Source organism: Oncorhynchus mykiss, chromosome 10 (assembly GCF_013265735.2).
Source record: "Oncorhynchus mykiss isolate Arlee chromosome 10, USDA_OmykA_1.1, whole genome shotgun sequence".
NCBI lineage: Eukaryota > Metazoa > Chordata > Actinopteri > Salmoniformes > Salmonidae > Oncorhynchus > Oncorhynchus mykiss.
The window spans coordinates 35704799-35727389 of NC_048574.1; the positions used below are offsets into that span (position 1 = coordinate 35704799).

The window sequence follows — 22591 nt, forward strand, 5'->3', positions numbered from 1 at the left end:
AAATTGGAATTGACTCAAACCCTGTTACTTAGGCCTAGATTCATTCAATCTGTAGTGTGGAAATCCGAGTTAAAGCGACTGGAAATTGGAATTGACTCAAACCCTGTTACTTAGGCCTAGATTCAATCTGTAATGTGGAAATCCGAGTTAAAGCGACTGGAAATTGAAATTGACTCAAACCCTGTTACTTAGGCCTAGATTAAATCTGTAGTGTGGAAATCCGAGTTAAAGCGACTGGAAATTGGAATTGACTCAAACCCTGTTACTTAGGCCTAGATTCAATCTGTAGTGTGGAAATCCGAGTTAAAGCGACTGGAAATTGAAACATTGGAACATTGCCTTTACATTTCAATCGCGTGTATGGATCCACGCTACGGATTGAATCTAGGAATAATAACCTTTATTAGTAACAAAATTGTCAAACAATAAACCTTAAAACAGCAAAAATATGAGCCAATTTCATAATCAGTCAATGGGGATTACTCATAAAACTTAGCGGCCAGCCACAATACATTTTTTAGTACGTTAAATTAAAGTTTACAAAGTCCTTGAATGTTTACATTTTCCACTCACTTTAAATTATATACGAGTTAAACTTTTTTGAATAGTGATAGTGAAATTTGTTGCGTTCTAATTCAGGCCATGGTCACCCCTGTTTGTCCTCAGTAGTGTCTTCCTATCTGGGCTCTGGGAAACTGGGAACTGGGGTTGTACTCCAGTGCCGAATAGAGGGGAGCAGGTGAACTGGGCGCAGGATACCCAGACATGCCTTCTCTCTGGAAGATAGAAACAGATCTCATGTCAAACTGCTTTTCTATATCAGCCTGGTCACCTAGGGTCTAACTAATATGGACCTTTAGGCTAAGATCAAAACCAAATGTTTTAGCCAGAGTTTCACCCTGCAGTTTACTTGTCCAGTTGATCAGTTGAATTCATCCTACTGTTCACTAGGGGGAATCAATCACTCACCATCATGCCTTTGTGTCCTGGTGGGGGCTGTGTTGGTCTCATGTGCTGGTCGTCATAACAGTCTGGAGGTGGTGCTCTGTCTTCATACGGGTTCCTTGGCGATGGAGACTTGGGATGGGGGTTACCCAAGGGCTGCGTCATACCTGTAGCGTAGCTGAATCCAGAAAACTATTCAACTTTCAGAAGCAGACAAACCATATAAAAACAATTCTAATAATGTAGTTCAAAGGTCCCCCAATCATAACTTGTTATGGAACAAAGAACTATATCAGCTTGAAAACACACAAATCAAAAGACAGAGGCTTCCTTGTATGGCTGGCTTTCAGGGTTGGATAAAGATGATCTATCTAAATTGGGTCGCATACTCGTGGACTTTTCCCTTTCTTCAATGACAACAGAGAAATGACCATGATGGATATGGATATACGCTGTATCGGCAGGATAGAACAGCGGCGTCAGGTAAGACAAGGGGTGGCGGACTATGTATTTTTGTAAATAACAGCTGGTGCACGATATCTAAGGAAGTCTCAAGGTTTTGCTCGCCTGTGGTAGAGTATCTCATGATAAGCTGTAGACCACACTATCTACCTAGAGAGTTTTCATCTGTATTTTTTGTAGCTGTCTACATACCACCACAGACTGATGCTGGCACTAAGACAGCATTGAATGAGCTGTATTCCGCCATAAGCAAACAGGAAAACGTTCACCCAGAGGTGGCACTCCTAGTAGCAGGGGACTTTAATGCAGGGAAACTCAAATCAGTCTTACCAAATTTCTATCAGCATGTTAAACGTGCAACCAGAGGGGAAAAAAAGCTCTGGAGCACCATTACTCCACACACAGAGATGAATACAAAGCTCTCCCTCGCCCTCCATTTGGCAAATCTGACCATAATTTTATCCTTCTGATTCATGCCTACATGCGAAAATTAAAGCAGGAAGCACCAGTGACTCGATAAATGTAAAAAAATGGTCGAAGAGAGGCGAAGTAATTACAATGGTTTTTCTAGCACAGACTGGAATATGTTCCGGAATTCCTCCGATGGCATTGAGGAGTACACCACATCAGTCACTGGCTTCATCAATAAGTGCATCGATGACGTCATCGTACATACATACCCCAACCAGAAGCCATACAGGCAACATCCACACTGCACTAAAGGCTTGAGCTGACCCTTTCAAGGAGCGGGACTCTAACCCGGAAGCTTATAAGAAATCCTGCTATGCCCTCCGATGAACCATCAAACAGGCAAAGCGTCAATACAAGACTAAGATCGAATCGTACTACACCATACAAATATGGGGATGAGGTAGGTAGATGCTTGGATGGGCTATTTACAGATGGGCTGTGTACAGCTGCAGCGATCGGTAAGCTGCTCTGACAGCTGACGCTTAAAGTTAGTGAGGGAGATATGTCTTTAACTTCAGTGATTTTTGCAATTCGTTCCAGTCATTGGCAGCAGAGAACTGGAAGGAAAGGCGGCCAAAGGTGTTGGCTTTGGGGATGACCAGTGAAATATACCTGCTGGAGCTCGTGCTACGTGTGGGAGTTGCTATGGTGACCAGTGAGCTGAGATAAGGCAGGGCTTTACCTAGCAAAGACTTATAGATGACCTGGAGCCAGAGGGATTGCCGATGAATACGTAGCGAGGACCAGCCAACGAGAGCATACAGGTCGTAGTGGTGGGTAGGGGGCTTTGGTGACGAAACGGATGGCACTGTGATAGACTGCATCCAATTTGCTGAATAGAGTGTTGGAAGGAATTTTGTAAATGACATCGCCGAAGTCAAGGATCGGTAGGACAGTTAGTTTTACGAGGGTATGTTTGGCAGCATGAGTGAAGGAGGCGTTGTTGCGAAATAGGAAGCCAATTCTAGATTTAACTTCGGATTGATGCTTATTAATGTGAGTCTGGAAGGAGTGTTTACAGTCTAGCCAGACACCTAGGTATTTATAGTTGTCCACATATTCTAAGTCAGAACCGTCCAGAGTAGTGATATGCATCAGATGAAAGAATCACCTGCAGCAAGAGCGACATCATTGATATAAATAGAGAAAAGAGTCGGCCCGAGAATTTAACCCGCCCCCATAGAGACTGCCAGAGGTCCGGACAACATGCCCTCCGATTTGACACACTGAACTCTATCTGAGAAGTAGTTCGTGAACCAGGCAGGGCAGTCATTAGAGAAACGAAGGCTGCTGAGTCTGCCGATAAGAACACAGTGATTGACAGAGTCGAAAGCCTTGGCCAAGTCGATGAAGACAGCTGCACAGTACTGTCTTTTATTGATGGCGGTTATGATATTGTTTAGGACTTTGAGCGTGGCTGAGGTGCACCCGTGACCAGCTCGGAAACCAGATTGCATAGCGGAGAAGGTACGCTGGGATTCGAAATGGTTGGTGATCTGTTTGTTCACTTGGCTTTTGAAGACTTTAGAAAGGTAGGGCAGGATGGATATAGGTCTGTAACAGTTTGGGTCAAGAGTGTCTCCCCCTTTGAAGAGGGGGATGACTGCGGCCGCTTTCCAATCTTAAGGAATCTCAGACGATATGAAAGAGAGGTTGAACAGACTAGTAATAGGGGTTGCAACAATGGTGGCGGATAATTTTAGGAAGAGAGGGTCCAGATTGTCTAGCCCAGCTGATTTGTAGGGATCCAGATTTTGCTGCTCTTCCAGAACATCAGCTGTCTGGATTTGGGTGAAGTTGAAGCGGGGCAGGGGGCTTGGGCCAGTTGCTGTAGGGGGTGCAGAGCTGTTGGCCGGGGGTTGGGGTAGCCAGGCGGAAAGCATGGCCAGCCGTAGAGAAACACTGAAATTCTCGATTATCATGGATTAATCAGTAGTGACAGTGTTTCCTAGTCTCAATGCAGTGGGCAGCTGGGAGGAGGTACTCTTACTCTCCATGGACTTTACAATTAGTGCTGCAGGATGCATATTTCTGTTTGAAAAAGCTAGCCTTTGCTTTCCTAACTGACTGTATGTATTGGTTCCTGACTTCCCTGAAAAGTTGCATATAGCAGGGACAATTCGAAGCTACTGCGGTACGCCACAGGGTGTTTTTGTGCTGGTCAAGGGCAGTTAAGTCTGGAGTGAACCAAGGGCTATTTCTGTTCTTAGTTCCACATTTTTTGAAAGGGGCATTCTTATTTAAGATGGTGAGGAAAGCACTTTTAAAGAACAACCAGTCATCCTCTATGGACAGGATGAGGTCAATATCCTTCCAGGATATCCGGGCCAGGTGTAACGGATTTCCTCCTCTTCGTCTGAGGAGGAGTAAGGATCGGACCAAAACACAGCATGGTAAGTGTCCATATTGATTTATTCAAAAACACAACTGAACACTGGAACAAAATAATAAATGTGAAATATACAAAACCGAAACAGTACCGTGTGGTCCAAACACTCACACGGAAACAGAAAATAACTACCCACAAAACCCATGTGGGCAAGAGGTACCTAAGTATGGTTCTCAATCAGAGACAACGACAGACAGCTGTCCCTGATTGAGAACCATACCCGGCCAAAAACAAAGAAATACGAAAACATAGAAAAAAGAACATAGAACACCCACCCTTGTCACACCCTGGCCTAACCAAAATAGAAAATAAAAAGCCTCTCTATGGCCAGGGCATGACACCAGGTCGATTAGAAAGTGCTGCTCGCAGAAGTGTTTTAGGGAGCGCTTGACAGAGATTACTAGTCTGTTATTACTAGTCCCCTATTACTAGCCTGTTCAACCTCTCTTTCGTATCGTCTGAGATTCCTAAAGACTGGAGAAATGGATCTTTAAAAGTAGAAGCTCAAACTGTTTGGGCACCTGGATAGTATGACAGAACTCTGCAGGCTACCTCTACAAAAGATTGCAATTTCGCCCCGTTTAGCAGTTCTGTCTTGATGGAAATTGTTGTAATTGGGGATGGAAATGTCCAAATTTTTGGTGGCCTTCCTAAGCCAAGAATCACACACGGCTAGGACATCAGGGTTGGCTAAAGTGTGCTAAAGCAGTGAATAAAGCAAACTTAGGGAGGAGGCTTCTGATGTAAACATGCATGAACCCAAGGCTTTTAAGGTTGCAGAAGTCAACAAATGGGACACACAGGGCCTGGGTTAATCTCTACATCACCAGAGGAACAGAGGAGGAGTAGGATGAGGGTACGGCTAAAGGCTATAAGTACTGGCCATCTAGTGCTTTTGGAACAGAGAATAGGAACAGATTTCTGGCTGTGGTAGGATAGATACAAGGCATAGCGTACAGACAAGGGTGTGGTAGGGTGCGAGTACAGTGGGGGTAAACCTAGGCATTGAGTGATGATAAGAGAGGTTTCATCTCTGGAGGCGCCAGTTAAGCTAGGTGCGGTCTCCGCCTGTGTGGGGGGTCGGACAAGGGGGCTATCTGAGGCATGTTGAGCAGGACTAGGGGCTCCGCTGTAAAATAAAACAATAAGAGCTGCCCTAAACAACAGTATACAAGGCATATTGACATTAGAGAAAGGCATTTCCCTCTTTCCACTGGGATTCTCTGCCTCTAACCCTATTACAGGGGCTGAGTCACTGGCTTACTGGTGCTCTTTCATGCCGTCCCTAGGAGGGGTGCGTCACTTGAGTGGGTTGAGTCACTGATGTGATCTTCCTGTCTGGGTTGGCGCTCCCCCTTGGGTTGTGCCGTGGCGGAGATCTTTGTGGGCTATACTTGGCCTTGTCTCAGGATGGTAAGTTGGTGGTTGAAGATATCCCTCTAGTGGTGTGGGGGCTGTGCTTTGGCAAAGTGGGTGGGGTTATATACTTCCTCTTTGGCCCTGTCCGGGGATCTCATCGGATGGGGCCACAGTGTCTCCTGACCCCTCCTTTCTCAGCTTCCAGTATTTATGCTGCAGTAGTTATTGTGTCGGGGGGCTAGGGTCAGTTTGTTATGTCTGGAGTACTTCTCCTGTCTTATCCGGTGTCCTGTGTGAATTTAAGTATGCTCTCTCTAATTCTCTCTTTCTTTCTCTCTCTCGGAGGACCTGAGCCCTAGGACCATGCCTCAAGACTACCTGGCATGATGACTCCTTGCACTACCTGGCATGATGTCCCCAGTCCACCTGGCCGTGCTGCTACTCCAGTTTCAACCGTTCTGCAAGCAGCTATGGAATCCTGACTTGTTCACCGGACGTGCTACCTGTCCCAGACCTATTATTTGACCATGCTGGTTATTTATGAACATTTGAACATCTTGGCCATGTTCTGTTATAATCTCCACCCGGCACAGCCAGAAGAGGACTGGCCACCTCTCATAGCCTGGTTCCTCTCTAGGTTTCTTCCTAGGTTTTGGCCTTTCTAGGGAGTTTTTGTGCTTTCTAGGGAGTTTTTGTGCTTGCTGTTTGGGGTTTTAGGCTGGGTTTCTGTACAGCACTTTGAGATATCAGCTGATGTACGAAGGGCTATATAAATCAATTTGACTTGATAAAGCAATCACAGGTGTTGATTGGGAGAGCTAAGACAACAACGGGTAAACAGCTAGGACAACAACAATGGGTAAATGGCGATGAATGGGCAGAGAGGGTCAGATAGCTACACACAGGCCCTGAGTTCAAGGCTGGGGCCGACAGATAAACAAAATGAAGTACCGTGTTAATGAACAGTCCAGCAGGCATCAGCTGTGTAGCCGAGTGATCATAGGATCCAATGCGCAGCAAAGATGAAACAGGGAGCAGCTTCAGGTAGTCGATTACTACGTAAGGAGAGCGGGAGACACAGCGTTCAGGAAGCTAGCAGGCCGGGGCTAGCAGATGGATCAACACCAACATCCACGACGCACATCGGCCGAATTACGTCAGCAGACCAGTCGTGATGGATTGGCGGGGCTCCGTGTCGACAAAGGGTCCAGGCCAATTGGCAAGAGAGGTATTGTAGTTGGTGTACTTTGTTTACTTGCAGGGAAATGGGCCTAGCTCGAGGCTAGCTGGTGCATGCTTCTAGTTACTACCCACTCGGTAGTAACTAGCTAGCAGCGAAGATCCAGTGTGATGGTCCAGAGCTTGCGGCAGGAATCTGGTGATGTAGTGTGGGGGGGGGGGGAATAAAATCAGTTCGATATGCTCAGGGCTGATATCGTGCTGTGCAGACCGGCAGGTATTATTCGGGCTATCCGGGCTAAAGCGGCTGGAGTCCGAGCAAAAGGTAAAGACCGCTAGCAGTGGCTAACAATTACTAAAAAGCTAGTAGCTAATTAGCTGGCTAGCTGCTGATGGAGGTTCCAGTTATAAGGTCTTAAAAATAAAAAATAATAGCAGATCCGTACCACATTGGGTGAGGCGAGTTGCAGGAAGGTATATTTAATTTGAAAAAGGAAAAAAAAGAGATTGAGATAATGAAATGTATACAAAACCCCCCGAAAAATACAAGATTTTCATGGGACAAAAACAAGCACGTCTTACTGCTTCACCATCAATAAGCTAAGGACCCTGGGACTAAACACCTCTCTATGCAACAGGATCCTGGACTTCCTGACGGGCCACCCCAGGTGGTACGGATAGGTAACAACACATCCGCCCCACTGATCCTCAACACGGGGGCCCCTCAGGGGTGCATGCTCAGTCCCCTCCTGTACTCCCTGTTCACTCATGACTGCACGGCCAGGCACCACTCCAATACCATCAATAAGTTTGCCGATGACACAACAGTGGTAGGCCTGATCACCAACAACGACGAGACAGCCTATAGGGAGGAGGTCAGAGACCTGGTCGTGTGGTGCCAGGACACCAACCTCTCCCTCAACGTGATCAAGACAAAGGAGATGATTGTGGACTACAGGAAAAAGAGGACCCGAGCACGAACCCATTCTCATCGATGGGGCTATACTGGAGCAGGTTGAGAACTTCAAGTTCCTTGGTGTCCACATCACCAACAAACTAACATGGTCCAAGCACACCAAGACAGTCGTGAAGAGGGGACGACAAAACCTATTCCACTCAGGAGACTGAAAAGATTTGGTATGGGTCCTCAGATCCTCAAAAGGTTCTGCAGCTGCACCATCCAGAGCATCCTGGTTACATCACTGCCTGGTATGGCAACTGCCCGGCCTCCGACCGCAAGGCACTACAGAGGGTAGTGCGAACGGCCCAGTAAATCACTGTGGCCAAGTTTCCTGCCATCCAGGACCTCTATACCAGGTGGTGTCAGAGGAAGGCCCTATAAATTGTCAACGACTTCAGCCACCCTAGTCATAGAATGTTCTCTCTGCTACCGCACGGCAAGCGGTACTGGAGTGCCAAGTCTAAGAGGCTTCTGAACAGCTTCTATCCCCAAGCCATAAGAATCCTGAACATCTAATCAAATGGCCACCCAGACTATTTGCATTGCTCCCCCCCCCCCCTCCCACTCTCTTGTTATCATCACTTTAATAACTCTACCTACATGTACATATTACCCCAACTAACCGGTGCCCCCGCCCATTGACTCTGTACTAGTACCCCCTGTATATAGACTCGCTATTGTTATTTTACTGCTGCTCTTTAATTACTTGTTACTTTCAATTCTTATTCATACTTTTTTTTAAAACTGCATTGCTGGTTAAGGGCTTGTATAAGTAAGCATTTCACTAAGGTGTCCTGTTGTATTCGGAGCATGTGACTAATAAGATTTGATAAGGTCCGTGTCATCATGACTCATGCTCCTCAAATGACTGGGTGACTACTCATTCTCTGTTGAGGGGGCGTTGCCCTGTTGTCGTCTCTAATGTTGTTTCCATTTTTAGTCCACCACCCAGAACATGGTTATACGCACAGAATGGGTATGACATCACTGCCATTGAACAAAGTATCAGACAGAAAGCAAACACTACCAAGGTTCTTACTTGTATAGCTGGCTTGTAGGGTTGGTCAAAGACAATCTGTCTAAAGTGGGCCGCATGCCGTTTAGTTGAAGGCTAAGAGAGTAGAGAGATCAACATTTCAATGAAAGCACATTATAACATTGCACACTATAATAAGGGCCCCTATAATGAAAGTGAAAACCAATGGCATGTTGAATTGTGTTCAGACAGCTAACCTGTAAGGGCGGTTGGGTAAGTTGGATATGGGAAACCTCTCCTGGGTGGGCTGGACACTGGGAGGCTTTGGCCGATTCTGAAGAAATAAGAAAAATAGAAACGGTTTCCCAAGGCCATGTTTACTATGCAACATTGACAGTCATGTCTATTACTGAATGTGTCTGCTCTGAATCTGCACTTATGGCATCTTTACACTACACTACTTGGACGACACAAACCACGTCCAGGAGAGACAGTAGATTCAAATTGCTCTTTAAGAGATGGTGTGGAAGACATCTTGAAAAATAAAGGAGAGCCGCACACCCTAGGAGTCAGATGCAAAAATGATAATGTCCAACGTTTTGCCAGACAAGCTGTCTTCATCAGGGTATAATGACAAACATTGCAGGATGACTCATTTATATAGTGTGAGAAGACACACACAGGTGTCTGTAATCATGGCCGGGTGTGGCCTGATATCATTGGTTAATTCTCATATATTAAAATAGCATACAAAAAACATAAATGAATAGGCTACGGTCATAGACACAATTTGGCTGCATAAGCCTACAAACATTTACAACAGCAAAATCACAAGAATCACAAGAATGGCTTCAGATTAAAGTCTACATTGAGACCGAAGGGAGCAAGAGTCTTTAAATTAAAGATCCAGACAGCCTCTCGTTTTAACAACTAATTATTGAGGTCAACCCTCTCCTAGGGAGGGTGACATGTTCGATGCCAGTATAACAGAGACGAAGTCGAGTGGTTTGCTTCCAAAAAGTGGGCCGCAACTGGGTAAGTCGAGTTTTTGCATCTAATAGTGCTACGACGATCTGAAATTCGTACTTTTAATTCACGCTTTGTTTTACCCACATAATTTTTACCACAAGGACAAGTTATAAGATAAATAACTGCTTTAGTGGAGCACGTTATAACACCTTTGATTGGGATCTGTTTCCCTGTTTGGGTGTGAAGGATCTACATGTATAAGTGCCATTGCATTGAGCACAGCCATTACACTTGTATTTCCATCCAGTAGGGGCGCAAATACACGTTGTGCAGGGATATCATGGGGTGGTAAATCAGAGTTTACCAATTGATATCTGCCCAGCGAGAATTACTACCAAGGGAAGTTCCGAAAACACATTACCGATACTATCATCGGATCTTAGAATGTGCCAATGTTTGTGAACGATTCCCTTAATTTATTCAGAGCACTTTGAATAGCGGGTAGTTAGAATGCTTCTTTTTGTAAGACTGACCTTGAAGAAAAGGTAATGTCTTGTTTAGAATTTTCTCAATGGCAGTATTAATTTGACCATTTTTGTACCCCCTCTCCTTGAATTTTCTTTGCATCTCAGCCATATTTCTGTCAAAATCGGATTGTTTTTAGCAAATTCTTTTGATTCGACAGAATTGGCGGTATGACTACTGGGAGATAAGGAAACCCTAACTTAGCAGGATCTCTGGATGTGACATCACCATTGGAAATACCATTTGGTATTACTCAAGCTACTCACCGGCATGTCTGAGGCAAACACTGTGTTGGAGAACATGTCATCTTGGTTATTTTCATAATATGTTGTCGGTGACATTGCATAGTTTGTGTAACTGAAAAAAGTGAAAATTAAAATAGAAAGACATGATGAGTAGTCATATCAAACCTGAAACAAGACTGTGGACAAATATTAATCTATTTAGTTAATGCCCAACATCTTAATTTTCTTTTCTTATTATTTTTTAACAAGCCAACTTCCTGATACTAGGTGCCATGCACTGTGCAAAACACATGTAAATATTGAGCCTCTGAATTCTATCTTGTCCAAACCCTCTCACCCCGTTGTCCGATCCTTTTGTTTCTTTGCTGGTTTCCTTAAGTAATGGACACACTGGACCATCACACCAACAATAAAAGCCAGGGCCAGTCCTGGTAGAGATGATACCAGGGCAAAGTTCAATATGGTCCACTCAAAGTCACACTTCTCCCCTATGTACCACTTGTCTATGTAGTTGTTACACCTGAAAAGAACAGCATAACAGAGTCATATTATCATATTGTCATATTTATATAAGAATTTAATATATCTGAATTCCAAAAATAAACAAATATTGATGATAAAGCTGTAGAGTCAAGTGTGGGAAGCGTTGAAACGTACCTACAGAAAGGTTTCTTGTCCTTACAGTAGCATTTGCTTTTCTCAACATTGCATGGATATGCAGTTCCTGTGCACACTTCAAAGTCATCTACTGTTACACAACTTGCTGGATGTAAAAAGAAAACATGTAACTGAAACGTGATAGTGATTTGGCCCAGCAACATCATGAGAAAATGAAGACACAATTTGATAAAAAGCACTATCTTCAAACAGAGGGCCTAACCTACCCCCCCAAAACCTCAAAAAGCAGCAGGACAACCTACAGTATATTTACATGTTCATTTTAGAGGTGTCATCTGATTCAATGCTACAGTAATACATATTAAAAGACAGGCTTTCTTTACAGATTTCAACAGAAAAAAATTGCTACTCACGATCTGGTGTCGTTTGTCCAATAACTGTGACAGGGGGCAGAAATATTAAACACAGCAAACTATAGCCCTTCATCTTCACACACGTACTGTACTATTTTATACTTAACACACTATCTACGTGACTCCTTACAATCATAATGAGTTTACGGTGGAGCAGAGTTCATGTTCAGCTTGTATGACCACTGTTCTAAGATATGAGCGAGGGCAAGCCTGTAAGGTATGGCAGGATAGGAAAAAGCAGGGAAACAGGAAGCACCTTGGTCATATAACACACAACAGACTTCTGTAATAACATTTAATATTATTGTTAATGCGTTAGTGCAGATTGGTATTCAACAGTGCCTCTTACTTTCGATAAGCAACACAGCATAACACGAAAGGACAACTTCAACGTGGTTACATCAGATACAGCTAACATTTATCCCCCAAAACAAACAATGAAAAGATGGTCTTATCTCTGGTTTTTATTTAGGATCTCCTTGGAAGTTTGAGTTTCCTAGTAACAGTGCTGGAAACATCTCAAATGCCTGAAAATCCAGGCTGCAATCATAATAGTTCATGGGGAATAACAGTATTTTTCGATCACTCAACCCAGTGTCTCAAGACAAAAGGTTGAGATGAGACGTGGCACTGAAAACAAACAATTGTCAAAGCTGACTATTCAAATATCTTCATTTTGGCCAAAGTTCTGCACAACCATAAAATAAAACGCTATTCAATTGTAAAAAAAAATATATACATGTGTCGGTACACTGAAAAGAGCATAACCAGTAGAAAACATTGACTTAAAGCATCAACTCCAATTTAATCCTGCCATTATAGATAAACAAGCTCACTTCAGTTTGATTGAACATTTTGTACAATATTGATCTCACAGGAGTTTATCATAGAGACTTCATAGGTGTGGTAATGACCGGACAGCAAACAGTCTTAACTATCATTGGGGGATTGACTGACATGAGATAAAGTTATGATGACAGTACGTGCATGTAATTCAGCCTGCAATTTTAAGGTGTATTCTTTTAGTGAGCCTGAATTAATGTGTATGGATGTGGATCTGTCTGTTATAATGATTGTAGAGCACATTTGCATCTTTAAGTGTGTGTGTGTGTGTGTGTGTTGTGGAACACTTCTCTAGTTGTCTGAGTCCATGTCACTGTCACCCCCGATGGACCGGAACTCTTCACTGTCCTCCTCATCCTCACTCAGCTGCACCTGGGAAAGTACACTGGGACCCCTCCTTCGAGCTGCCTCTTTATCTTCCTCCTCTTCCTCACTCATGCCGTAGCCCTCTCCATTGCCCATGCTGGAGGTCTGGGTCTGGGTCTGACCCTCCGGCTCCTCATAGCTCCCATAACTATGGTGAAGGGGGAGAGAAAGAGAGGGATGGGTAAAGTGTGGGTTAATAGGGCCCAAGAGCCAACCAACGATGCAAATCCACCATGTACATAATGTCGGCCATGGTGGTTGACGGCTCCATGTTGTACCTGACATTACTGTCCTCCAGGTGGGTCTCATCCGGCACATCTTCCCCGTATGACATCATGCTGTCGTCCTGCTCCAGGCCCATGCGGGCTGTCTCTTGGTGGGGTCTGGGAGGGGGCAGGGGACGCACTTCCACCTCTCTGTCTGAGTCACTGCCACTCTCTGACAGGTGGATCGCTAGGGTGGGACAGGGCCGGATACACCATTAGAAACTCATATCTCACATACAGTCTGTAGTGTCCTACAGATATCCCCAAATCATAGGATGTAGGTTTTAATTAACCTTGATATACTTCTTAATGTCAATTTAATTTTTATTTATAATCTCACTCCATCCTATGACAATCTCCACCCTAGTGTGACTCACAGGAGAACGGGTTGTCTCCCTCCTCTTCGCTGGCGTCATCCTCTCCGTCTGACATGAGCAGGTCCTGGTACAGCACGCTGGCCTGGGCTGGCTGACTGGAGCCTTCATCCTCGTCATAATCATCATCATTGTGGCCTTGCAGTCGTCTGCGGGGCGGCGGCAACAGCATCTCCTCTTCATCATCCTCATCCTCCAGGTCTCCCTCACCATCCTCAGCCTGGGGAACAGTCATCATCATCAAAAGGACTAGTTTGTTTGTAGATCAGTCTGTCTCCAAATACATAATCCCTCCCTTTCAAAATCCATCCACTCTAAACCCCATATTGTTTCTCCACGATCAGAGTCTTACAGGCGCTGGTGTCTTGGGCTTGCAGTCATACTCCTCCTCCTCGAAGCCCTCAATGTCCACGTCTGACTCCTCCTCTCCTAGTCTTCTATGACGACCCTGGAGACACACAGAGAAGTTAAGCAACACTGACAGAGACAGGAGGGATATTTCTGGGGAAAGACAGAGTGATGACTTGTGAAGCAATAGAGATGATGGCTGAAAATGGATAATTGTCAGGGCAAACAGAACACTAGTACGACAAGCAGTCACAATTAGGAGCAAAAGTAACACATAAGAAAAAACAGGCAGACACATGAACCAAATGAGTTATGGGGAGGAAAGGATGGATGGGAGGCGAGAGGGCGGTTAAAGGAGAGGTCAGACGCCGTTATACTCCTGGGGGATCTCTCCGTACCTTCCCTAACCCCCTCTTCTCTGGAACAGCCATAAGAGATGCCTTAACCTCAGAGAAGAGTCTGGGCTCTCTGTGCAGGCTCACAGAGGCACTGCTGTCAAACACATCGGCAGGCTGCCCACACACACACACACACACACACACACACACAGGAAAGAGGGAGGAGAAAAGATAACCCACAGGGTAGGAAGGATAGCATGGAAATTAAGATATACAGAGGCTATAGAAACAGCTACTGAATTGCAGACAACAGTGCTAAAGAGGAACTACGAGGCAGAGAAAGACTAGAATGTGAAGAGGCTATGTAATAGAGAGACTACAGCAGACGGAGGTTAAAAAGTAGGTCCTTGGAGAGGAGTTGCATTCCCCAACTCTGGAGCATGTGAGGGTTGAGTTGAAGTACTTTATTTGGTGACTGGGGGTGATAGGGATGTAAGGGCCCATTGGTTGTATCTGTCTGGTTTCTGGCCCATACTTATGGGACAGGAACATTGCTACCTGTGATGTGTAGGTTCCAGGAGTCATGGGGTCCAGGCAATCCAGGTCTGCTGCATCCAGAGCTGCCTCTTTAGCTGTGGAGATGTCCTTCTCCAGCTGGGTCAGGTGCTCATCATACTGGGGAGATATCAAGCAACAGTCAAATGATCCTTATTGGAGGATCATAAACATGATTCGTCATTTGACAAAGTATAAAGAGTTTCATTATGTCCCTCTCTCGCTGTTTCATACACACACCTCTGCCAGGGTCTGCTTGCACACGTTGACTATCTCCAGGGCCGTCTTGGTGTAAGGACTGTCTGGACCGTTGTACTTGACACTGTTGGTGTGGACCAGGCTGACGTCAAACAGGAACACATCCCGGTTCTGGTACTTGTGTTTGGATATGTTCTGTTGGACCACAGCACACAGAGACTTTTAAATAACATAAATTATTATATTACACATATTACCATCTACCACATTCTGTAATATATTCTGTATATTACATATACACTGAGTGTACAAAACATTAAGAACACCTTCCTAATATTGATTTGCACCCCCCCCTTTGACCTCAGAACAGCTTCAGAACAGGGATGCTGGCCCATGTTGATTCTTTCCAAGTTGGCTGGATGTCCTTTGGGTGGTGGACCATTCTTGACACACACAGGGAACTGTTGAGCGTGAAAAACCCAGCAGCGTTGCAGTTTTTGACACAAACCAGTGCACCTGGCACCTACTACCATACCCCGTTCAAAGGCACTTCAATCTTCTGTCTTGCCCATTCACCCTCTGAATGGAACACACACACAATCCTGTCTCAATTGTCTCAAGGCTTAAAAATAATTATTTAACCTGTCTCCTCCCCTTCATCTACACTGATTGATGTGGATTTAACAAGTGACATCACTAAGGGATCATAGCTTTCATCTGGATTCACCTGGTGAGTGTCATGGACAGAGCAGGTGTTCTTAATGTTTTGTACACTCAGTGTATAATCATCTACGACATATAGGTTTGATCCATCTTGGCATGGAAGGATCCAAAAGGTGTCTTTGTTGTGGTTTTCCTCAAAGCTGACACTGAAGTCCACTTCCCCTAACTAACTCACCTTGCGGACATTCTCCAGGTCCATGGGTTGGACTATCACTTTGTAGTAGTCTGGAACAAACTTCTTGTTGACTGGATGGTGGAACGGCCAAGACTGAAGAGGAGACAGAGGCAGAGTAAGGACAGTTATAACATCATCCAACTGAGTGCTTGATTGAAGTTTTGCCACAATTGTCAATATTTTAATACATTCAAAATAAATATTTTATTGCACATAGGTGCAGTGAAATGTGTTTTTACAGGGTCAGCCATAGAAGTACGGCACCCCTAAAGCAAATTAGCGTTAAGTGCCTTGCTCAAGGGCACATTACATATTTGTGAACTTGTTGGTTCGGGTATTCAAACCAGCGACCTTTTGGTTTCTGGCCCAACGCTCTAACTGCTAGGCTCACTAAAATGACTTGGACACAGAGAAAATACTAATAGCAGATATTCTCTCTGTGACACCTGAAGCGTCCGAAAGAAAGTAGAAACCCTGACGACGGGTGGCTCCACTCACATCAGGCACGGCCATCATCTTCTGAGTGACGATGTTGTCCAGGATGAAGGAGAAGGCTACCTGGTCGTCATCGTCCAGCAGGGGGTTGATAGCTTTCTCCAGTCTCACCAGCCTGTCTTCCTTCTGCACAAGACAAAGGAATTTACCCCTTTAATAATAAACAAGTACTACTATTGAAGGCCACCTCCATTCTCTTCCAAGAGTTGCTGAACATTTGCCTCGTCCTTCTGCAAACAGGGCAGCAGACTTTGGGCGGTGTCCAAAATGGCACCAATCCAGGAATTCCTCCGCGTTCACACGTACCTCTTTCAGTTTCACATCACAAAGGTCCAGCATGGTCTGCGCCACCTGGGTTATTGGATGTTTGGCACCTGAATACACAAAAACAATTACAGTCTCAATAAGTTACATAACGGTCGCACAGAGTCCAATATTACAGTCATTCTCTAAGGCTTCAAGTGGTTTTAAGTTGTACCGTTGTATGTGGCGCTGTTCTTGATGATGAGCTCCACGTTCTCTCTGAACTCCTCCCGGGAGGGGTACACACGCTTGCGCACATTCTCCCGTAGCGTCTGCAGATCCATGGGACGAGGGATGACCCTATAGTAGTCCTTCACCACCTTGGCATTGACCGGCGTGTGGAAGGGGTATGTCTGTGACGAGGTAAAGACAACACAATTGTGTGTTTATTTATTTATTTTACCTTTATTTAACCAGGTAGGCAAGTTGAGAACAAGTTCTCATTTACAATTGCGACCTGGCCAAGATAAAGCAAAGCAGTTCGACACATACAACGACACAGAGTTACACATGGAGTAAAACAAACATACAGTCAATATTACAGTAGAAACAAGTCTATATACGATGTGAGCAAATGAGGAGAGATAAGGGAGGTAAAGGCAAAAAAAGGCCATGGTGGCAAAGTAAATACAATATAGCAAGTAAAACACTGGAATGGTAGATTTGCAGTGGAAGAATGTGCAAAGTAGAAATAAAAATAATGGGGTGCAAAGGAGCAAAAATAAATAAAAACATTAAATAAATACAGTAGGGAAAGAGGTAGTTGTTTGGGCTAAATTATTAAATTAATTAATTAAATAATGTGCAAAGGAGCAAATTATAGATGGGCTATGTACAGGTGCAGTAATCTGTGAGCTGCTCTGACAGTTGGTGCTTAAAGCTAGTGAGGGAGATAAGTGTTTCCAGTTTCAGAGGTTTTTGTAGTTCGTTCCAGTCATTGGCAGCAGAGAACTGGAAGGAGAGGCGGCCAAAGGAAGAATTGGTTTTGGGGAGACCAGAGAGATATACCTGCTGGAGCGCGTGCTACAGGTGGGTGATGCTATGGTGACCAGCGAGCTGAGATAAGGGGGGACTTTACCTAGCAGGGTCTTGTAGATGACATGGAGCCAGTGGGTTTGGCGACGAGTATGAAGCGAGGGCCAGCCAATGAGAGCGTACAGGTCGCAATGGTGGGTAGGATATGGGGCTTTGGTGACAAAACGGATTGCACTGTTGCACTGTGATAGACTGCATCCAATTTGTTGAGTAGGGTATTGGAGGCAATTTTGTAAATGACATCGCCGAAGTCGAGGATTGGTAGGATGGTCAGTTTTACAAGGGTATGTTTGGCAGTAGAGTGAAGGAGGCTTTGTTGCGAAATAGGAAGCCAATTCTAGATTTAACTTTGGATTGGAAATGTTTGATGTGGGTCTGGAAGGAGAGTTTGTGAGTGAGTGAGAGACTATAAAATGGAGACAGACAGACAGACAGACAGACAGACAGACAGACAGACAGACAGACAGACAGACAGTCAGTCAGTCAGTCAGTCAGTAAGCAGTGAATTGTGTGAATGTGTGTGTAGCTTACATTAGGGTGATCCCGCATGTCGTTGATGACGCTCTCCAGGACTGAGGACAGGGTGACCATGGGGTCAGTGCGTCGGCGGTGGATGGATTTGTGGGGCCTCTGTGAGAGGACGACAAGTAACAACAAAACAACAATCACAGTGTTAAAGATTTCTAGACCATGCTTGAACTGAATATACAACAACAGTCAATATAGTGACAACTAGGCTCACATTGAGGTAGTCACAGTGTACAGTGGTCCCCACACGTCTCTTCTTCTTGGGGGGAAGATGCTGTTTGGGGAACTTCAGCACCAGAGACTTCCTGCGCACCTCATCAGCACTGGAAGAGGAGACAACATGGTCCTTTACACAGCAGCACAACATGATAGATCACAAACTTTAGCTAGATTTCCATCCAATTTGTGACAGATTTCCATGTGAATATTCAGAAATATATTTTTTTAAATCCACCAGAGATGCGTTTCCATCAAACAGACCTTTTGCGGATAAAAGGCTGTGTGTGATGACATAGTACACAAAGAGCAAGGCGGCCCTATACGCTCACTACGCAAGTTGAGTAGGGCCCTGCAAATCATGCAAGGGCCCGCCTCCCCCTCGTGTCAAAGCGGGTGTCAATGTTTACAACTTGGATGAGAGGATGAAGCGGAACTACCCTTCTGGTCACGAAGAGAGAGAAACAAAACACAATGAAAGTGAATTGCGGGAACAGCGATCAGGTAAACTTGTGTTCTCTCCTCTCCAAGTTTGATGTCAGCAAATAACAGTAACGTTAAGTTGATCTGCTAGCTTGCAGTGTATCTCCCTCTCGTCTGTCTGTCTTGCTAACCTAGCTGGGCAGTGCATCTCTTGGTCTGTCAGTGTCTTGCTTGCCAGCCACTTCCAGGGCTGTGTTCTGTGACTTTATGCCTGACAAAAGTGATAGTGAAATACAACTATTTATTACATTTGATAAACGCCAACGGGCAATGGTGTTTATAAATTGCAGCTTGGGAAAAGATAACCGCGTCGCGTGTGAACATGTGTTCATATGTGCGTGCATGAAATTAAACTCGCGCTTTCCATGCAGCAACCTCTGTGGGGACCAGTCCAGACAATATATGGGCGTGATCGCACTCCTCATAGGCGGACATCATTTTAAAACAAGACAATGATTATCTAGTCTCTCAGTCAAGGTTTAGTTACAACTCTGGACTAATGCAAGAAGAAAAGCAATGGATTGCCCTTGACTATTGATTTATATATTGAATTTAAAATGGTGATTAGCTGGGCATACTGTACAAAATGGATTGTGGGTAAATAATAACCATCAAGTATTCAGCCAAGCCAGAGTATAAAAAGTATTTTATATTTGAAAATGTATAAATGGAAATCTGGGGGAGCCAGTTTAAATGGGCCTGATGCAGCTGATAAAATTAATAATAGTACTGTTATCTATAATTGACAGGTGATTTGCTTAAGTTTGTCAGTAGAGGAGATTAGTCACCAGGAGCAAATGTCCATTATTCTGAGAAGCGTGGCTTTAAAGGGAAAGCCAGAGATCAAAGAGCACTTCCTCTACTTTGTGAATGTTGAGGTTACAACAGGCTTGAATCTATCTACGGTCATCTGAGATGAGCTGAAGATTCAATTTGAAGATTGTAAAGGGCAAGCTTATGATAATGGGGCCAACATGAAGGGCAAGCACCAAGGAGTAAAGCCAGACTGCTCAAAAAACATCCCAGAGTCGTGTACGTCCCATGGGGAGCAGATACTCTAAACCTTGTCATTGCAGATGCTGCCAAATCTTCAAAAGATGCAGTTTTTTTGGGGGGGGCATGTGCAAAAGCTCTTCACCTTCTTTTCAGCTGGCACACAAAGATGGAGTGTTTTAAAGAAACACGAACATAACTGTGAAGTCATGGAGGGACACAAGATGGGAGAGTAGGCTCCAAAGTGTTCATGCAATCAGATATCAGGATTCTGATTTGCTGTGTCGTATGGTGTGAGATACAGACAATGACAAACAAGGTGAACAAGCTCCTCCAATCCGCCTCAATGCAGTTGGATATCGCAGTGAATTTAATCTCAAATGCAAAGGCCTCCCTCACTACATACCGGGAAACTGGATTCTCTGAGGCCCAGACAACAGCCAAAAGCATTTGTGAAGAAATTAATGTAGAGGCTGTTCTGAAAGAGAAGAGACTGAGAAACAGCAAGAGGCATTTCAGCTATGAGGCTCCTGATGAACCAGTGACTGACCCACTGAAAAACCTTGAAGTCAACATTGTGGTCGACTCTGCTGTGACATCCATGGATGAGAGATTTGAAACACTCAACCAGGTGAAAACCAAATATGGAGTGCTGCTGAACTTCAGCACTGCCTCTCAGATGTTCCGTTGATCTTTAAAGGCTCACTGCATGGAAGTTGAAAACACTCTAACCTTCAGAGATGACTGTGACATCAGTGGAATGGATCTGGCACACGAGATTCAGAATGTACCTGATCTGCCATCAGATAAGATGACTGACTGCCTTTGAGCTGCTTTCCTTTCTATGTGAGAAAACCCTGGAGGAACTATTTCCTAACCTTTGGTTGGCCCTAAGAATTGCAGTCACCCCACCAGTAACAGTAGCATCGGCAGAAAAAAGCTTTTCAAAATGAAAGCTCATCGAAAGCTACCTGAGGTCTTCTGTGTCACAGGAACGTTTGAGTGGTCTGGCCATCATGACCATAAATCATGAACGTTTGAGTGGTCTGGCCATCATGACCATAAATCATGAACGTTTGAGTGGTCTGGCCATCATGACCATAAATCATGAACGTTTGAGTGGTCTGGCCATCATGACCATAAATCATGAACGTTTGAGTTGTCTGGCCATCATGACCATAAATCATGAACGTTTGAGTTGTCTGGCCATCATGACCATAAATCATGAACGTTTGAGTTGTCTGGCCATCATGACCATAAATCATGACGTGGGGAAACGCATGTCCTATGATGACATCATTGATGATTGTTCCTCAAGAATGTGCAGAAGAAGAATATTTTAATGGTAATATTTTAATTCAAACATTCAAATGTTACACACTTAGTAACATTTAAGATTGCATGACAGAAGTGCATTTGTGTAAACTAACTACAGTGCATTGCGAAAGTATTTGGCCCCCTTGAACTTTGCGACCTTTTGCCACATTTCAGGCTTCAAACATAAAGATATAAAACTGTATTTTTTTTGTGAAGAATCAACAACAAGTGGGACACAATCATGAAGTGGAACGACATTTATTGGATATTTCAAACTTTTTTAACAAATCAAAAACTGAAAAATTGGGCGTGCAAAATTATTCAGCCCCCTTAAGTTAATACTTTGTAGCGCCACCTTTTGCTGCGATTACAGCTGTAAGTCGCTTGGGGTATGTCTCTATCAGTTTTGCACATCGAGAGACTGACATTTTTTCCCATTCCTCCTTGCAAAACAGCTCGAGCTCAGTGAGGTTGGATGGAGAGCATTTGTGAACAGCAGTTTTCAGTTCTTTCCACAGATTCTCGATTGGATTCAGGTCTGGACTTTGACTTGGCCATTCTAACACCTGGATATGTTTATTTTTGAACAATTCCATTGTAGATTTTGCTTTATGTTTTGGATCATTGTCTTGTTGGAAGACAAATCTCCGTCCCAGTCTCAGGTCTTTTGCAGACTCCATCAGGTTTTCTTCCAGAATGGTCCTGTATTTGGCTCCATCCATCTTCCCATCAATTTTAACCATCTTCCCTGTCCCTGCTGAAGAAAAGCAGGCCCAAACCATGATGCTGCCACTACCATGTTTGACAGTGGGGATGGTGTGTTCAGCTGTGTTGCTTTTACACCAAACATAACGTTTTTCATTGTTGCCAAAAAGTTCAATTTTGGTTTCATCTGACCAGAGCACCTTCTTCCACATGTTTGGTGTGTCTCCCAGGTGGCTTGTGGCAAACTTTAAACAACACTTTTTATGGATATCTTTAAGAAATGGCTTTCTTCTTGCCACTCTTCCATAAAGGCCAGATTTGTGCAATATACGACTGATTGTTGTCCTATGGACAGAGTCTCCCACCTCAGCTGTAGATCTCTGCAGTTCATCCAGAGTGATCATGGGCCTCTTGGCTGCATCTCTGATCAGTCTTCTCCTTGTATGAGCTGAAAGTTTAGAGGGACGGCCAGGTCTTGGTAGATTTGCAGTGGTCTGATACTCCTTCCATTTCAATATTATCGCTTGCACAGTGCTCCTTGGGATGTTTAAAGTTTGGGAAATCTTTTTGTATCCAAATCCGGCTTTAAACTTCTTCACAACAGTATCTCGGACCTGCCTGGTGTGTTCCTTGTTCTTCATGATGCTCTCTGCGCTTTTAACGGACCTCTGAGACTATCACAGTGCAGGTGCATTTATACGGAGACTTGATTACACACAGGTGGATTGTATTTATCATCATTAGTCATTTAGGTCAACATTGGATCATTCAGAGATCCTCACTGAACTTCTGGAGAGAGTTTGCTGCACTGAAAGTAA

At 44.3% G+C, this 22591-nt stretch overlaps 2 protein-coding genes across 7 annotated transcripts in view; both read right to left on the reverse strand.

Annotated features, from left to right (window-relative positions):
* Nucleotides 1-49: 49 nt before the first annotated feature.
* Nucleotides 50-11718, reverse strand: LOC110533752. The gene is made up of 8 exons (XM_021618254.2): nucleotides 11513-11718; nucleotides 11139-11244; nucleotides 10819-11001; nucleotides 10503-10593; nucleotides 9000-9076; nucleotides 8806-8877; nucleotides 970-1123; nucleotides 50-776 (listed from the first exon to the last, which is right to left on the reverse strand). The coding sequence occupies exons 1-8, from the start codon at nucleotides 11583-11585 to the stop codon at nucleotides 663-665; spliced, it is 870 nt and encodes a 289-aa protein (XP_021473929.2). The 5' UTR covers nucleotides 11586-11718; the 3' UTR covers nucleotides 50-662.
* Nucleotides 11719-11956: 238 nt separating this feature from the next.
* LOC110533749 (transcription initiation factor TFIID subunit 1) overlaps nucleotides 11957-22591 on the reverse strand; it is a 59873-nt gene continuing 49238 nt past the window's right edge. For 3 of the 6 annotated variants that reach the window (XM_021618244.2, XM_021618243.2, XM_021618242.2), the window contains exons 28-40: nucleotides 18274-18382; nucleotides 18063-18161; nucleotides 16672-16849; nucleotides 16500-16567; nucleotides 16197-16319; nucleotides 15699-15791; nucleotides 14843-14995; nucleotides 14606-14722; nucleotides 14108-14221; nucleotides 13714-13809; nucleotides 13365-13581; nucleotides 13000-13174; nucleotides 11957-12869 (exon numbers count right to left, since the gene is read on the reverse strand). In XM_021618244.2, coding sequence (XP_021473919.2) covers nucleotides 12647-12869; nucleotides 13000-13174; nucleotides 13365-13581; nucleotides 13714-13809; nucleotides 14108-14221; nucleotides 14606-14722; nucleotides 14843-14995; nucleotides 15699-15791; nucleotides 16197-16319; nucleotides 16500-16567; nucleotides 16672-16849; nucleotides 18063-18161; nucleotides 18274-18382 — 1765 coding nt within the window. In that variant the 3' untranslated portion in view covers nucleotides 11957-12646. The remainder of the gene's footprint in view (nucleotides 12870-12999; nucleotides 13175-13364; nucleotides 13582-13713; nucleotides 13810-14107; nucleotides 14222-14605; nucleotides 14723-14842; nucleotides 14996-15698; nucleotides 15792-16196; nucleotides 16320-16499; nucleotides 16568-16671; nucleotides 16850-18062; nucleotides 18162-18273; nucleotides 18383-22591) is intronic. The other 3 variants (XM_021618247.2, XM_021618246.2, XM_021618245.2) reach the window with 1 other exon arrangement.